The sequence below is a fragment of the Boleophthalmus pectinirostris genome, unplaced genomic scaffold (genome assembly GCF_026225935.1).
Source record: "Boleophthalmus pectinirostris isolate CB_2022bp ecotype Guang Dong unplaced genomic scaffold, ASM2622593v1 HiC_scaffold_21, whole genome shotgun sequence".
Classification (NCBI taxonomy): Eukaryota; Metazoa; Chordata; class Actinopteri; order Gobiiformes; family Gobiidae; genus Boleophthalmus; species Boleophthalmus pectinirostris.
The window spans coordinates 20,798,439-20,817,317 of record NW_026571175.1 but is presented as its reverse complement, the minus strand read 5'-3'; the positions used below and the strand labels follow the sequence as shown (position 1 = coordinate 20,817,317).

Genomic DNA, 18,879 nt, shown 5'->3' with positions numbered 1-18,879 from the left:
GAGGCCCAGAGACCGCGCTCATTGGTCCCTCACAAAGAAGAGGCGGGACTTGAGCGGTGAGCCTCCACACTGATTGGTTTGATGAATGAAAGAGGCGGGGCTAGACCGCTCATTGGTCAGATGATTGACACGCAGCAGAGCCAAGCCCTCTTTCATTTTCAGAACAATGTTCCGTTTAACTCCTGAGTGATTTGAATTTTTAAGGAGAGAGAGAGAAAAGGTCTTATCTGTCATGTAAATACTACAAACTCACTTCGATGCTTTTGGCGATTTATTTTGCAATACAGGTGTTTTCAAAACAACATACTGAGGCCACCACTTTAGCCTCTACAAGTTAAATGCTCATTATTATAAACACACAAAAGAATGAGATGACAACACAGTGGTAAAACAAAATGACATAATTTATATATATATATATATTTAAAAAAAAATGAAACCAATGTCAAAACCCAAGAGAAAACACACAATACAGTGTGATAACTGACAATATATGGGCAAAATTAATCAAAGTGAAAAAAGGTAGCTGCAGAGTCAACATTAGCTGATAAAAGGAAATTATAAAGGAGACATTCATTAATTAGTGAACAATCAAACTCATTCTTTTCTCTTAAATTTTCTCTTATCACCACTAAACCAGTTAGAGAAAAAGGTACACATTATAATCAAGGAAAGTAAACTCAATATCTAAAAAGAAAAAAAAAGAACACCTGAAGTGTTTTTAAGCACACACAACTTATCCAGAGATACACTTGCATGTCCAAGGATTACAAGTTGTTCAAGATTACATTATTATGTTTGTAAAATTAAACCCTTCAGTTATAATGGAACAGCTTTGTGCGCAAGCCCTCCCAGTGTATAGCCTTTTAAAATGTTATTTATTTTTACAAGAGATCTGACCCCATGTAGCAATGGTAAATGGCCATAAGAGGGAGCTGAGATGTAGTTTTATTATTGGAGATTTCTGTGGTTTAATTAAAACTGGTTTGCTTAAACAGAGAGAGTGCAAGAGTTTAAAATCAGGCAGACCATGCAAAATTAAAAATGTGAATTTGTCAGGTTAAGAGCCATGAGTGGGGAATAGTGACAAGAAAGTGGTGATATGCAGTTTGCAATAACATCTTAAACATGACTAATTCATGCATTACATTACAGTAGGTCAGTCATTCATACTTCCATGCGAAACCAATGGAGATACAATAGTTTACTTTACATATACAGACAACAATACAAGCAGAAAAAGTTGTTGACAAGGGTATGATGATTTTTACCTTTTTATGCATGTAAGACAAACCTAAATCAACGACAAAACTAGCAAATCTAACCTAGAGATATTTTAATTGAAACTTGGTGCTAAAACATGATTAATGAAGGGAAGGTTAAGAGAAACTGAACAGCACATTGTGGCAATTATTTGTGGATTAAATAGAAATTGTTATATTGTAAATTGGTCATATTGCATCATGTTCACATATAAGGGAGGAATGTATTGTGTGTGTTATCAGTTCAAGAGAATTAGACCAAAAATAAAGAAAATATGCTGAGAAAGCTGGGAAATAATAATAGGCATAGGGTTTTAAGGAAGAAGGCATATATAAACAAAAAGGGAATGTATTGTGAGTTGAGTTATCTCCCTCTGAAGGCTAAGACTATGGAAAGCATTAAAAGTGAAATCTTTACAGTGATTTTTCTGTGACTAAAAAGAAGAGTGCTCATGGCTGTTTCCCGTTTCCTGTGTGGGGCGTTGGTGGAAGGTCAAAGGTGAGAGGTCAGTGTCTCAGGGGTCACAGTAAGGTCACGTTGAGGTCAGATCCGAGGCAAATACTTCTCAATAAATTCCTTTATGACCTCCATCTCCTGCAAGAATAAAAGAGGTGTCAAAATAACACTAGAAATGGAAAAAATAAATACAGTACACGGTAGAGGCTCATGATATCATAGAGCTTTCTGACGCAGAAGATCCACTTTATGCAGTAGAAGTCTCTGATAGAGTAAAAACTCTTTATACGGTAGAGCCTTGTGATATTGATGAAGTAAAGCCTCCCGACACTGTTGAGACTCCAAATACAATAGAGCTCCCCTAATTTTTAGAGATATTTAAAACCATATGCCTTTCCTACTGTACCTAACTGCAGCTTTGCTCTGATATTAACTGTGTTTCAACAAATCTCTGCACCAAAATGTGACATAACCAAGGAGCAATAGATCATATACCAGCAATATACAATTTTTTTTTACTGAAAACGTCCCTTGTTCTTGTTAAGCATTATAAATTACGCAACTCCACAGTATACAATCATACCATAGTATTTTTTTGTCACGGTTATAATCCTGTAGAGATTGCATACTGTCCCATCCCTGAATTAGAGTTATATAATATAGAGTAAGAGTTATAGTATAGTTATATAATACAGAGTTAGTTATATTAGAGGTATATAATAGAGCCCGACCGATATGGATTTTGTTGTGGCCGATATGAAACGGATATAATGGGAGTTGGAGCTGCCGATAGCCGATATATTCGCTGATATATTTAGTGATGTAAAAATTCACTGTAAATCTTGAATTGTTTAAAAAACTTAGGTTTGGCTCTAGTAGATTCTAAATTGGGTTTATTTAGGCAACATTTATTGTTGTTCTGCCTCTTTACATCATATTTACATACAGTAGATTGGCCTAATGGCATTTTTGCATCACATTCTAGCTACTAGTGATGGGTATTCCAGTTTTTTTTTTTTTTTGAAAACCGGCTCTTTTGGCTCGGCTCACTAAAGCAGCTGGCTCTTTCGGCTCCCAAGCGACTCTTGAGATTGTTTTGTTGCAAGCAGGACTAAACCAGAACTGAACCAGGACTGAGTGTCGGGACTCGGTTTCTATCTCTATCTCTCTCTCGAGCCCAAGATTAGTCCTGGTTTATTCATTTTATGCTGAACTGCAGCCAAATATGCACTTTTTTTTTTTTTATCCTGTGCACACGCATATTTCTGAAAGTTTCGTTTTCAGCCCCTGCTGCTGTCAAACTACGGGTCTACATGCGGCTTGAAGAGAAAAAGTGAGAAAAAGAGAAAACATGGCTCCCAATAAGAAACATGTTACCGTTGTTCGCTTCAAAGAGCCGGCTCTAAGAGCCGCTTCGATCGCGACCGACCCATAACTCCTAGCTAGTAAAGAAACTACCGCTATTAGCCTTTAGCCGTAAAAACGTGCGCACAGCGGTAATTAATTATATGCATAAATGTGGATCATTCACACGTCTATTCACAGCTCATTTACATATCAATGCTGGTCCAGTAACAAATATACGGCCAATATAGTCACTTTACAATAGGCCAATAGAAAACAGCCTGTTTATGTGTGAGAGCTACAGCAGCTAATCGCTAACAAAACCTAAACTAGCTTCAAAGTCGGTGTATTTCCAACACTCACCGCTCACACAGGCTCCTCCTCACATCACAAGTCTGCACTAACAAATGTCCTTTTAATCCAAACTCAAACCGATTGTCGTAAAAAGAATATAATCTCAGTGTTGCGCACCGCTGCGGGTGTAAACAAGAACACGTGAGTGAAGTGACGTGACTCTGGTGGTGTGTTCAGGGACAGTACGGACACACACACAGACAAATTACACCGCAGATAAATACTGGTGTGGAGCCACATATGAGGACATTTATCTGTCTGTAAATTGGATTAAATGAACATAATGTAGAGAGTCTAAGCTTTATAACGAGGTATAACATGCCCACGTGAAATATCGGCCCATATCAGTGAGCATATCGGCCGATAGCCGATATGTCTCCAGGTGTCCATGTTGGCCGATAATATCGGCCAGCCGATATATCGGTCGGGCTCTAGTATATAATAGAGGTGTAATGATATCCAAGTCTGACAATACGATATTGTTATGGTATGAACCTCACGGTACGATGTTTATTGCGATATGGTGGGGAGGCTCACGATTAGAGATGTAACAATATCCAAATCTCTCGGTACGATATTTATTGCGATATTTTGTGGAGGCTAACAAAACTGTTAATATGCTACTTTTTTCTCTTAAAATGCCTTGATAAGACTTAATCCAAAGAACTAAGACTTAAAGGTGCTTAGAACTGTTATTTCTTCATGTAGTCTACACTGAAATGGGGCAAACAATCATGGTTTATGTAGTTCCCTCTGTCTTTTTTAGCTATTGTTGCACCATAACTCTTAATTTAAGCAAAGAGACTTGAAGTTCGATATATTGTGATGGTCCACGATATTATTGTGAGAACTTTGACAGTACCATATCACAATATTTCCGTTACTGTTACAACCCTAATATATAATATAGAAGTAGTTATTGGGACAAACCTGGGGGCAGGAGCTGTGCGAGAGGCCGGGGAAGCCTTTGAAGGTGACCAGCTGAGGATTGACTACGGTTTTGATCAGTTCTGATGTCAAACACCCAAACTCTATGGGAACCATGGGATCGCACTTCCCATGGCACTGCAGAATTGGGATGTTCCTGGTGCCACTGGACGCCTGCATAGAAAAGATAAAACCAACAAGTTACACAAGTAGGTGAGCTGATTTTGTACTGTTACGTAACCTCTCAAATAACATTACTCAAGTCATAAGCTTGCGTAATATAGGACCTTCAATTCTGCATAAAATATAGAACCAGTGCAGTGTTTTTAGGGTGAATATTCATCAATGCTATTTTGACTAGAGCCAAATGCTATGGGAGATGTCACATTCCCTGAGTTCACTTCTTTATACAGCCTATGGTTAAACTGATGTGATCAGATTTGTGTTTATAAATATATAGTACCGCAGGGAAAGTCCGGTGAAGAGGTAGCCAGCAGCTCAGAGCCACAACTCCAGCCAACTGATGCTGACAGGTCAAAGCTGTGTACAAGGACAATGCTCCACCCTGAATTTAAATAAATGGCAGAAAAAAGTTAGATTGAAGAGAAAATTCCATAAAATTAAATATGTTTTTGAAAGGCTCAATAAATAACTGTACCTGAGAGAATCCTCCAAGTATAATGCGGTGAGGGGGGATGCCATTTCTAGCCTCATGTTCAATTATGGCCTTGACTAAAAAGCAACAAAAAGCAGTCAGCAAAGTGGTTTTCTGCAGTTATCAATTTATAAGAATTTAAATTCAGCATTCAGAGACAATATATTTGATTAAGCATTGTGAGAGTCAAAAGTTTAATTAAATGTACAGATTTCTAACAGTCTGGTCAAGGTTGCCCTCTAGTGGGCGCCTAGGAAATCTACAATAATGTGATAACTGATCATCAGAAAATATCTTGTTCAATTATGGCCTTGACTAAAAAGCAACAACAAGCAATCAGTAATGAGGTTTTCTGCACATATCAATTTATAACCATTTAAATTCAGGATTCAGAGATATTATACAAAATTTTAATTACATGAACAGAATTCTAGTCAAGGGCACCCCCTTTTGTACACCTAGAAAATCTATAATATGATAAGCAAAGACTATTGGAAAACCATGAGAGTATTTTATACTATTAATATCTGAACGCAATATGTCGTGTACACAACTTAAATTTAATGTTTATATTGTTGTTGTTTTAACTCACTGTTCTCTGCTGCCTTTTTAATCCCTGCTTCATCCTCTGCAGAGTCGGGACTGAGGCCTTTGAGGTCAAACCTGTCCAAATACAAACATTTAATCAGCATTTAATCATGGAGATCAGGCGAACAGGTAGAGAGGTTTTGTTAACATTCTGGGATTTGACGATACCAACACCTCAGGGAACAGAATTACTCAATCCAAGAGAAGTATATAATAAAAAATAACCAAACAGAAAACAAAATTTGCTCAAGGTCAAGAATATGTATAATCTAAACAAATTTCTAGAAAGCTGGACAGACTGTGCATCCAAATTCCAAATCAAATTTAATGAAATGAAGTTGACAAAATTAACACTGCTGTATGGGGGTATTGATTGCTCCCAGCTAACCTGTAACATTTTTCATATGGATTTTGTTGAAAGTGGAAATTTTACAACGTAGATTCCCAAGATTGGCACAATCAGAGCTTTGTCATTGAAACAAAATTCAGAAGAGAGAAAATTAGGATTCTGTGGTTTCCAGGGAGACAATAGAATTCTGTGTTGGACCAAATAAGGAAGTCTTTCATTGCAAGACTAAACCAGGAAAAGACAAGATGTACAAGTAAGATGTTAACTAGGACTAAATCAAGTCTTCCAACAGGACTACATTAGATTAAAGGTCCTAAACCACAGTTAAACCAGGACTACAATAATAAAAATTATCAATGCATGTATTCCAGAAATGTGTGTTTACCATGCAGGCATCAAGGCGCCCATGTTGAGAGTGACAGGGATAGCAGGCCTGAAATAAAAATGCAAAATAGAAATATTTGTTACTTAATCTATTACACTATAAACAATGCACAGCTTCCAAATATAAGACTTACGCGTGAGGACAGATAAACTTGACATGAGGCAACCGGATGCTGGTCAATACATCTGCCCAGCCTTTGCTAGAAGAATGAAAAAAGTTACATTTCAAAACAGAAGTCAAAAGTCAAATATAGAATGGACTGAAACAATGTCACAAAAAAGAAGCTATGTAAACTGTACTACAGCTTTTAATTGCCATTAATTTCACAATTCATCTAAAGCTTGGTAACCATATTTCTATTTCTATCAACAACATAGTGGCTATAGACATGAACTATAACAGTATATTAACAGTACCTCTGCAACTGATACTTTGCAGCTGATGTAATCTACATTCCCTAGGAGTGTGGTGCTAACTGTAGGCTCTGCTCTGTCTGAGACTTGTTGGACTTTAATCTGAGCTTTAATTTAACACAATCTGACCAAAAAGAAAAGGACCTAAACAGGACCATGAATGCTCGGCTCATGAAAATGTGTTGTCTAAATCTATTATGAGTTTTTGCACAATTATTAAAAGTTTTTTGACAGTGTTTGCTAAAGTTTGCATTGCATCGCCATGGTAATTGTCATAGAGATGCAGGTAGAACACCCCCAGTGTGATGTCACTGCAAAGTATCAATACCTTCACAATAATAAAATATCTGCAGAGACACTACTTACCCATTGTCTCCCAAACCATGAAGGAAAATCACCTGCAAAAAAAATACTTATTGTTATTTGATAGTTAAATATTATTTTGTGTGGGTATAGAAAAGTAAAATGTATAAAACAGGAGCAAGAAAGCATGAAGCAACTGTATTAGAAAAGATTAAGTGAACCCTTTGAAATGTAAAAGAGATAATCTTCCTTAATCTTGAAGTGACACAAAAACATTGCTCTGAACCTGGCATTTTCATTTAAATTGCTACATTATGTACGAGACTGAGACAATAGAGAGCGACTAGATCATGTTTTTTCATGGCAGATGCCAATTGTTTAAAATCCAGACAAACCAATAGCGATAAAGACGACAGACATTTCTGGAGAGATATGTAGGGCTGATTTTGATTACTGCCCCTAAATTATGTATTTTCAATTAATTAAAAACTCACCTACATCCCCTTTTTGACTAGAAACCTTTAAAAGAGCAGGGTAGTCACGTTTTGTGTCGTTGTCTCTTCACACTGAAGTGTTCAAATAAAGCTTTATACATATTTTTAGTATCTAGTATCTGGGCCTAAACCCTCTATTTTTCATACAGCTGTTCATAAATCCACTTGAAATTGACCTAAATCTGCCCTCTTCCTCCTCCTCTGGGGCATTACAGTCAAAGATTACTAACCATGGGTTTCAGAGTGATTAAAAAACTCTATATGGAGGTCTCTATGTGTGGCAGTCTCTATGTGTGGCGGTCTCTCTACGTGTGGCGGTCTCTCTACGTGTGGCGGTCTCTCTACGTGTGGCGGTCTCTCTACATGTATCTGGGTCTGGACTCACAGCAGCGGTCTCCTTCTCCGTCCCGGACACCGTCGCAGCCTCATCGAGCAGCGGGACTGACATGTTGTTGCCACACATACACCAATGAAGAGATGCTGAAAGAAAAAGAAAAAGAGAGAAAGACAGAGAGAGGGTCAACCATAGACTGTATATAAACGGACATATTTAATCCGCTAGCCGCTGTGTTCTAAATAGGAAGTGAGCAGGGGCACATTTTCGGCTCCATCAACTCTGGGTCCAATTGACAAATTAACCCGCACACAAGCCTGATATTTTTACTTTGCCAATTCGTCTCTAAATTAATTCCTATTCCTAATATGGAATATGCCCCTATAACTGCTAACCTCGTGAGCTTCATCTGCCTGGAGCCGAATGCTATGGAAGACATTACACTCCCTTAGGCCACTTCTTTTAACAGTCTATAGAGTACCCACCAACTATTAAACAGAGTTACCATAACCAAAAACAATAAATAAAAAAACTACTATCAAAACAAGGTACTCAGTAGAAATATCACTACTGAAAATAAATTCCATTACTTATTTTGGGTATTTCCGGGCAAAGCTCGTGCCTCTCATCTGGGAGTATGAAATCATCACATTCTACAATCTGTAAATCACCCATTTGTCCTCAGTGTCTAGAAGTAATTGAATACATGTAACTAGAATACATATTCAGAACACAGTAACTGTATTCTGGTATAGTTACTTTTTCATTTGGTGGTATTTGGTTACTTTCCTAAAATCAAAAGGAATGGCGGTACTTGATCACACAATTTTAGCTTCAAATAGCACATAATCAGTGAGAAAAACAGAAAGCACTGCCCTACGGTGAGTTCATGTGTAATTTTAGTTTCTCCAGTTAGTGATAGGAAATGCAGAACAAATGGTGTAACAAACATAAAGCTGTTTACAATCCTATGTTGTCTTTAATTTAAACACAACTCTGCATGAAAGTAATGTAAGTTCAAGAATACATGTATCAGAATACTTTAAAAAATAAAAGTTAATGCATTTTGTTTCACATACATAGGCTCAGTAACTCAAAAGTATTAACTGCCAACTGAGTCAACAAATCAGCAGTATGACAGTTAAACAATAAATTTCCATCAGAACTCCTGTCCTCCAGCTCAATTTTAAACTATAAGCGTTCAATGTTGTGAAGTCACGTGAACGCAATGTCTTCCCACACGCCATCAATTACACTAGACGAGGTGATCTAACAGCAGGAAGCAGTAAAAGCATTGACTCATTAATGGCCTTAAACGCTAATGCATTGTGGGCTGGGGCGTGACGAGACAGGACAGGGGTGATGGGTACAAAGGCGATGAGCAGAGAAGAAAGGTTAATTTGTAAACGAGGGGGACTGTAACAAAAAGGTCACCTCCAATGCACAACAAATACATGGAAGTGCACTGAGAACAAATCTTTCAATTTATGTTACTGAAATACTAACTCAAATGTAGATTTAAACCACAAATATTGTAAAATATTATTTTAAAAAAACATGGGCTGCAATAAAACTCACTTTAGCACTTTTCATACAGTGAGTCATAGTTAAGTTAGTAATTCAACCTTTAATGGCTCAAATCTTATATAGAGAGAAAAAAAACAAAAATGCTCCCAATATCCATCCATCCATCCATCCATTTTCGTCCGCTTATCCGGGGCCGGGTCGCGGGGGCAGCAGCCTAAGCAGGGACTCCCAGACTTCCTTCACCCCAGACACGTCCTCCAGCTCCTCCGGGGGGACCCCGAGGCGTTCCCAGGCCAGCTGAGAGACATAGTCCCTCCAGCGTGTCCTGGGTCTTCCCCGGGGCCTCCTCCCGGTGGGACATGCCCAGAACACCTCCCAAGGGAGGCGCCCAGGAGGCATCCGGAACAGATGCCTCTCGACATGGAGGAGCAGCGGCTCTACTCCGAGTTCCTCCCGTGTGACTGAGCTCCTCACCCTATCTCTAAGGGAGCGCCCAGCCACCCTGCGGAGGAAACCCATTTCAAGCGCTTGTATCCGCGATCTCGTCCTTTCGGTCACTACCCAGAGCTCATGACCATAGGTGAGAGTAGGAACGAAGACTGACCGGTAAATCGAGAGCTTCGCCTTTCGGCTCAGCTCCCTCTTCACCACAACGGTCCGATACAGCGACCACATCACTGCCGAAGCTGCACCGATCCGCCTGTCAATCTCCCGTTCCGTCCTTCCCTCACTCGTGAACAAGACCCTGAGATACTTGAACTCCTCCACTTGAGGCAAAGACTCCCCACCCACCCGGAGAGGGCAAGCCACCTTTTTCCGGTCGAGAACCATGGCCTCAGACTTAGAAGAGCTGATCTTCATCCCAGCCGCTTCACACTCGGCTGCCCCAGTGCACATTGCAGGTCCTGGTTCGATGAAGCCAACAGGACAACATCATCCGCAAACAGCAATGAGATCCTGTGGTCCCCAAACCGGACCCCCTCCGGCCCCTGACTGCGCCTAGAAATTCTGTCCATAAACACAATGAACAGAACCGGTGACAAAGGGCAGCCCTGGCGGAGTCCAACATGCACCGGGAACAGGTCTGACTTACTGCCGGCAATGCGAACACAGCTCCTGCTCCGGTCATACAGGGACCGGACAGCCCTTAGCAAAGGGCCCCGAACCCCATACTCCCAGAGCACCCCCCACAGGACACCACGAGGGACACGGACGAATGCCTTCTCTAAGTCCACAAAGCACATGTGGGCAAACTCCCATGAACCCTCGAGCACCCTATGGAGAGTGTAGAGCTGGTCCAGTGTTCCACGGCCAGGACGAAAACCACACTGCTCTTCCTGGATCTGAGGTTCGACTATCAGCTCCCAATAGTGCAATGAAAATATACCCACGATATATATTGACCCCCAAAAGTATCTCCATCTGTCACATATTGAACAATAAGTTGATATAGTGATTATTGTGACAGGCCTAACAATTGGGGGATTATATCAAAAAGGTCACCTCAAATGCACAACAAATACAAGGAAGTCAACTGAGAACCAACCTACTTCCTGAACCTGAAGTTGTGTAGCTATTAGTTAAAGGAGACCTGGCAGGTAAACAAATTGAAAATATATTTTCTCAGTTAAATAAAGGTATTGTAATGCATACATTTTGCCCAAAACACAGTCATGATGTCTATAACACATTTTCATGAGTTTCATATCTGACGACAGACAGAAGCAGCATCTCATAATTTCACATTAGCACATTGGGTACTAATGCGTTAGCAGATTTCCGTAGGTTCAAAAAGCACTGTTCAATCATGATTTTACAATTAGTTTTTTCATTTGGAAATAGTTTTGATAGGTGACGCCAACTCATAAAAAGTAGCTTCAACTTGCAAAATTTTTGGATTGTCCCAATAACAACAGAATCAGAAAAGATGACAATGTACATTATGTTCACACAAAAAGTGCATTGTGTAACTTTTCTGGTGGAGGGTCCGTCAAATGCTTTTCTCCATGGAGATGTTCTTGCTTTGTCTGGAATGTTTCACAGTATGGCATTAAACCTTCTATCTTCACGAAGACCAAACCACACCAAGTTACAAGTCAGATCTGTTGGGAGGCAACTTCGCTCACGTTTTCTAGGTATTTTTGAGCTATAAAACCACCTGTAATTGAATAAATGTAAGGTAGAGCGGTTTAATATCATACTACGGTAATGACATATGCATAGAAACAAGCAGGTGATGGACCCCTAGCCAAAATGTTACACAGTGCATCTTTATTACACTGTAAAATTAACCACTCCTATTTGTACGATTACATCACAAGTTTGTATTATTTTTATTACAACAATTAACGCAATAGCAACTGTGATTTTCATATTTCAATGTATCTCCCACTTCTACTAAATTACAATGTCATGATTTATAAAAAGCAAAAACATGAGTACCAAAGTGGCAGATGAATGTTGTTTATTGCTAATCATTTTCGGGAAGAACATTGTGTAGTCTCTATTTTTGCAAAAAATTACAGGCAGAGTTAGGCAGCCTCTCATTTGCATTCATTATCACTAAGCAGTAATTTAGATCAGTTTAGATTCATGTGAAGAAAAAGCGTGCCAGTGACGTCTCTAAGCAAAAATATCATTAAAAATAAGACTTGAGAAACTGGAGTAAACCATAAAGATGATGGCAGTAATATTTTAGTAGGACACTTAAAGAGGCACTGTGTAACATTTCTAGTGTAGGGTCTGCCACCTGCTTGTCTCCATGGAACTGTTATTGCTTTGTCTAGAATGTTCCACAGAATAGATGAAACCTATTTATCAAGGAAGACAAGCAAGTTACAGCACTATGCTACATTACAGGTCAGATCTGTGGAAAGTCATCCCTGAGAACGTATGTATTTTTGAGCAATAGAAACACACGTAATGAATAAATGCTAGATGTATGTGTTGTTTAATGTCATATCATGGAACACTTTAGGTAAAGCAATAACATTTCAATGGAGATAAGTAGGTAGCGGACGCTCCACCATAGAATTTTTTTTGTTCACACAGTATTAGTCTTTTTGACAGAGTTTTTCAGTATTTATTCTATGTGCAACAAACTATTGTGCATTTGTGAGTAATCTTCTTCAGTGGTAATACTGTGACTGGGTCTGGCTCTGTTCTGTCAATATCTTGCAATGCTGTCATGAGAATTGCAATAGCCAAATAGATAGAAAAGCTAAGAAATTGCTTGTTATTGTGAGTATTAAATGATTGTCATGATTAAACTGAAAGCAGTAGCATTTCATCAGTGCTGTGTGAAGCTGTTCATAAAAAAATATTGTGCTGTGTGGGTGTGCATTATTGACAGAAATTAATATATATATATATATATATTTTTTTATTACTTATTGTTGGCAATAATCAGAAAGGTGCTAAAATCAATCTGTAAATATTGTAGTTTAGCTTTAAGTTGGCCTACTGTGCAAAAAATGAAAACGTTTTATAGTGCATATCACTCTTGTTTGGAAGATTTCACTTTTTTTTTTTTTATTAAAACAGCAATTGCGATATTACCAATTTTTCTCTATCTCCCCCCTCTATTGTGCTGTATGATGAGGTTAAATCTGGTTTACCGTTGAATAACTCACTGATATATATTTTGGAAATTCATATTGAAAGCATTTCTTCTTTTAATCAAATTCTCAAAAATTGTGATTGATCAATATGAGGAAAAACAAGGGGATATTATGCAAAAATTGTCTACCATGTTATAACACTGTTCCCTTGACAAAAACATACCTGTAGTGGTTTTAGATATGAGCCATGCATATTTCAGTAATTTAGCAATCTCTCCCAGGCCCTATTCAAACCTTTGAGCTGCAGCCTATAAGCCTACATCACCCATGCTCCCACACGACAATTCTCTATAAATATACAAAAGCATAATACAAAACTGTATACAGCAACCTGACAAACCTGATGCACTGCAGTAGTTTGATTAGCTAAATGCACACTGATTGTGTTGTGATAGTGTTCTGAGGGGGGTGACTTAGCAAAAGGAGGGGAGACTCAAAAATGAACAAAAAACATAAAACATGTTAAGTTGTTGTTTTCAGCAAATATAGCATTTTTAAAACAATAAAAGATAACATGGTGATCTAAATATGTTACATGTTAGCAGTGAATACCCCATAGAAGTAAAGTACCTCCTCTTGTCATATCGCTGTATCTTTTCACAATGGAGAATAACCTGTGCAACCAGCTCAAAGCCTTTGAGGTTTTCAGACCTGGCTCAAAAACAATGCTGCTGAGGAGGCCTGTGGTTATAAATAAATATTGGCACAGTGTGCACTTGGTGTATTTATGATTTAAAATGATCAGTAACTAATGCTGTAATAACACTTCTGTTTCCAGTTTAGTCCTGGTCCAATCTGGGTTTAGTTTAAGGTTCTGTTCCAACTTACAGTATGTGTTTTAAATTTGTCCTAGAATACATTCAAATACACAGTAAAAAGTAAGTACACATAACTTAGTTTTTATCTTATTTTCAGCTGTGGCACTTAAGATCACAAAGTTGAGTCATTCACAGTACTCTGCAAATAGACTTGGAGCAAAGAAACTTCTGAAAGACTTAAAAAAAAAAAAAAAAAAACTAAATAAATTACATCACGGGAGCCCACTCTATGTGACTTCAATTACAGTCCAGCCCAAGGAGGAAACAGATCCAAGGAGGAGAAAAACTTTTCAGAGAAGAAATTACTAGGGATGCACCGATCCAGGTTTTTCAGCTCCAATACTGATAATGATACTTTGGCTTGAAGTGAATTGGTCAATACCAGATATTAACAGAGACCAGTGCAGGGACCAAAAACGCTCTTTTTAGCACCAAGAAACCTGTTCTACTCTGGATATATGGGTTCATAATAGAGACGAGACAGAGCCGTGATCCATGACACCCTTGATCCCAGACACCCCGAAGTTCTATTATTGTTATATAACTAATGGCGATCAGATTAGATTTTATATGTACATTATTGATTCAACCATTCAGTGGTTTGTGAATTTTGTTAACTGACTGGCAATAAAGCATATTCTGATGGGCCTATTTTGTGAGTTGTGAATTTGTTAATATTCACCCATAACATCCTGAAGATTCTCCATTGATCGAGATATGGAATAGAAATGGAAAACTGAGGAGGCTAAACCAGTGATTCACCACCCAGGAGAAAAAGCTTCACATGGCTTCTCCAAAAAAAGGTCCAAAATACACTGCTTGAATTAGGTAGGCATGTTAAATTGCTTCCATTTATTATTTTGTAATACTGCTATTCAACAACCCGTTTGTTAACTATAAAACAATTCACTTTCTCCTTATAGCACAGTACTTTTGAGGAACTATAGAGCTACAATGGTAAACTGGGGATAAATATAATGCTAATATAATGCAGAGAGCATCCTCAGTGTACAATAAGCTAACACTTCTTCCTCCAATTATTCCCTTCGCTATATGTGCTTTTCCGATTGAAGTTAAAAGAAAGCAACTGGAAACAACATCATGCTTGCATTATTATTTTCAAAAGACCAGGCGAGAAGCAGGCACACAGAAAGCAAGTGAATTTAATTACAGTAGGCGGCTAGCGCAAAGAGAGAGGCAAAAACAGCGAGGACAATGAATGGTTCGAGTACAGCTAGCGGCGATAACAAGAATGCATCAACAATAGAAAGCAAAATACATTGGTTTCTAACGCAACAATGCTTAATTTGATCATCCAAAGAATAAATCTGATAAATAACCCCGGTTTGAGTCTTATCTGAACGAAAAAACACACTGAACATGCGAGAAACGAAGCTGCTACGAGCGAACAGCCACGCTACAGTATCGGCTCCTCGACGTCTTTACTCAATAATATTTCAATGCTGTATAGAGTGATTTTGAAGCTGAACGTCTAATCTTGTAAATACGCAAGTAAGGACTATTTTGGGTGGGTTTAAGATGGTAAAAGTCACACCCAAGTCCCTGGCCCGTTAGCTGATGCAGTACTCACCTCACCGCTCGCTGTCCCAGTTTACGATGGTGCGGTACTTCCGGTTTACGTCTAGACTCACGCACAGGGCAGGGCCAGGGCGAACCCACGCGCGAGCGCAAAGTTCAGATTTATTATTTACAACAATGATCAAAACAAAAGAGAGAATGAAAAATGTGTCGATGTAAAAAACTCACCTGTAATGGTGTAATGTAATTTTCTTCTATGTACTGCTATTACTAAATACACTATACACAGACATTGTTAACACTTAAAAGGACTTAAATATAACCTGAATATGGCAACCAATTTTTTAACAAATGATGACCAGTTTTCAACATCTGTGAATTTTGATATTTCTTTTAAAATCAGAAAATAACCAACAGCATTACATCCATTTGAAATTATTATTATTGCCTCTTTAATTGTACCTGTTGTAGGTTCATTTGAGCCCTACTTTTCATTCATCTTTCAACCTGCTTTGGCAACCTGTCAGGAACAGTGGCCAATCTCAATGCATGGCCCTTGACCATGAACTTGGTCTGGAGTACATATAGTAGCTGGAGAACATTTTCAAGTTGATGCCTCTATCAAAATTGTGTAATTTTACTAAAATAATAATAATAATAATGTAATTCTGTTCAGTAATTGAGCAGAGAATAGTTTTTGTTGTCTACAAAGTGGTCACCTCTTGAAAATTAACAATGAAAGACCATGAATGAAATGCCCCAGATGGATTTGAAAGGTACACCTACTACAAACAGACACCACTTCTAATTTCCTGAGTGGGGGTCATTAAAATCCACTGAAACACACAGCGTTTGGCTTGGGTTTTCATGCTTTTTGGGGATACTAGCTTACATTTATTTTAGGGCAGAAAATCAATATCACAAGTATAAAAAGTATACAGTATAACAAACGTCCATCTGACAGGAAAGTACTTTTCCTGGGAAGTAAAATGGACAAAAAGTTGATTTAATTCATGATTTTTTTCAATGCGTTCTACATTTGACCTGGGATGATGTTGGTTTTCTCTAAGTTTTATTTTGTTGCAGTTTGAGTAGTAAATGATTATTTACTAACTGAATGTATAGTGCCAAAATATATATTACAATATCACAATAATGTTGTTATTGCTACAAAAAACTAAACAAAACACTACACAGCAGCCCCAATTAACTCTCTAAAGATCCTAGCCTGGACCATTAATCTCCGCAAATGTGCAGACTACTTTTAATGGGGTCCACTCTCATAATAAAAGCATAACACATTGACTACACATTAACAGTAAATCACATTAACAGTCTATACATAACACACAGCAAATTCAAGAGGGTTCATTCAACTCGTATATTGTTCATTTTAACACTTTTACCATATCATATAAGGTCCACAATAAAATGAGTTAAAACTACACTTTCCAAAGTGTAGAAGGCCCAACACTGGTAAAGCGATATAACCACGCTTCTCATAGTTGAATTTGACACTGATTAAGATTTGATTTTTTTTTTTTTTTTTACACTAGTGTATAGTGAAAAACTAATAACTCTATAATGCTATGTTTTTACACTTTATGAAGTAGAAATAGTGTAGAGTGTTCTTCATGTTACACTATTCAATAGTAACTCTTTCTTCACTAAATACAGTGTAAATGCTGTGGCTATTCTAGTTCATAGTCCCTTTTACAAATGTAAAATTATGAAAACCACCACAAAATTCCATTTCAACTTAACTTGTATTAAAACAATGCACATGATTAAAACAATGCACATCATACAATCAACACAATTTAAACAAGTCATATGACACAATACTATTCTTGCAAAATCCAACTGACAGCAGGAATTCTCTGTGCCCTCAACAGTTGGTAACAATGATTGTCATTTATTTTTTAAAAGTAGATTTTTCAATCCAAGCAGTTGATGGATGAATCAAGATTTAGTTTTGAATAGAATTCAGGTATGCTCATCTCCAAAAATGAGAGGAGCATGTCTGACTGTTTGAAACGAGATCTTCTCTCCATTATATAAACATAACAATGTTCACAATAGAGGCAATCCTGCTAATTATGAAACATTAACAATGCATAAACTTTTTACCTCAAGAGTCAGTCTTTCACTCTTGGGGTTTCTTTTGACACATCCAACGTCCATGTTGTAGAGAGTTCTTTGAATACAGGTGTAAAGTTTGTCAGAGTCTGAGGACCAAGTGCCTTGAAGTGTTCACCAAATTCACCCAGGTCACCCAGATGACATAAAAAACCCTTTGTCCTTCCCACTTCAGTCACAGGTAGAAAAGCCGTCTGCAAGAAATGTGTTCATACTGATCTGTAAAATAAAATATAGAATATAATAAATATAACATATTCAAGTAACCACCTTGCAAAACGGGCTATGCAATATTTAATGAACTATGAATAAATATTAAAAAGTAAATAAATAGTAAATATATTATGGTGCATATATCATTATTTGTTTGTTCCTATTAAGCAGGTTATTCTGTTACATGAGCTGTATGTTTTTGTATACAGGAACCATTCAAATAAATAACTTGAAGGGTGATTTGAAAAAATGTAGCCCCGAAGAAAATATTATTTTTAAATGCAACTTAAGTTACTTGAGGAGTAGTTTCCCCGAATAGTTTTTACTCTTACCTACATAACACATTTTTTGGACTTCTTTTTACTTAGACTTGAGACATTTTTTTTAAAGTAACGTTACTCTTAATTTAGTAAAATTTGTGGCTATTTTACCCAATTTTCATGGACATCGGTGATGGCTAGTGGGTTAGTTAGCTCACTACTACTCAATACTACTACTAGCATTAGACCAAATATATTTAGTATTTTCATGAATTAAATTAACTGCAGAGTGTCCTAAAAAGGTAAAGTAATCTGACCCGGGGCATGTGAGAGCTCAGGTGGTTGGACTTGAGGCTGGTTGAGTTCAGGTTCTGCTGAAAAACAAACGCTATTAGCTGTTAGCTTAGCTTCGGACGGTGAAATGTGGCTTCGCTCGTAGTTCTCCCGCTGCAAACGTTACAAAAGCCCAACACTGATGTAGTGTAATATTCAAATAGACACTTTCTAAGTGTTTGACATTTACACTGTGTATCAACAACTACTCATTTTATGTCAACTCTGCGAATCAACAACTACTTATTTTACTCTACAGCACCGTCATAGTTGAAATAATTACTGACCATGTTGAAACATATCTGGATTTTCTTCACTTTACTCACAACAACAGCAACACCGTGAATTTAACACTTTTGAATTTGGTGCGCAGCAACTTCTATCATAAGGGACATAGGGAAACACACAATCATCAGTTAATCACATTGCTTGGTTAACATCGATTTCTTGCGATGTTTTTTAAAAGCAAGATGATTGTTTATAAGCATAATCTCTTGAGGCAGCTTATTTCTGTGAGAAATAGCTCAGTATATACGTTTCTTTCAGTGCATTAGTTCATAATTTA

General features: G+C 37.7%; 1 protein-coding gene across 1 annotated transcript; it reads right to left on the bottom strand.

Annotated features, from left to right (window-relative positions):
* Positions 1 to 253: 253 nt before the first annotated feature.
* On the bottom strand, positions 254 to 15,464 carry lypla2 (lysophospholipase 2). Its single transcript, XM_020932564.2, has 10 exons — positions 15,422 to 15,464; positions 7,917 to 8,011; positions 7,101 to 7,132; positions 6,455 to 6,520; positions 6,322 to 6,369; positions 5,592 to 5,662; positions 5,003 to 5,076; positions 4,808 to 4,909; positions 4,348 to 4,518; positions 254 to 1,857 (listed from the first exon to the last, which is right to left on the bottom strand). Exons 2-10 carry the CDS (start codon positions 7,992 to 7,994, stop codon positions 1,807 to 1,809), a joined length of 693 nt encoding a protein of 230 aa, XP_020788223.1. The 5' UTR covers positions 7,995 to 8,011; positions 15,422 to 15,464; the 3' UTR covers positions 254 to 1,806.
* Between the last annotated feature and the right edge of the window lie 3,415 nt (positions 15,465 to 18,879).

Bases quoted from the DNA above. Each gene is read 5' to 3' on its own strand.
- lypla2 (XM_020932564.2), bottom strand. From the start codon at position 7,994: ATGTGTGGCAACAACATGTCAGTCCCGCTGCTCGATGAGGCTGCGACG. The intron at 4,910-5,002 runs GTACAGTTATTT...ATTTAAATTCAG, and splicing joins TACTTGGAGGATTCTCTCAG to GGTGGAGCATTGTCCTTGTA. The intron at 4,519-4,807 runs GTACTATATATT...TTTTCTATGCAG, and splicing joins TTCACCGGACTTTCCCTGCG to GCGTCCAGTGGCACCAGGAA.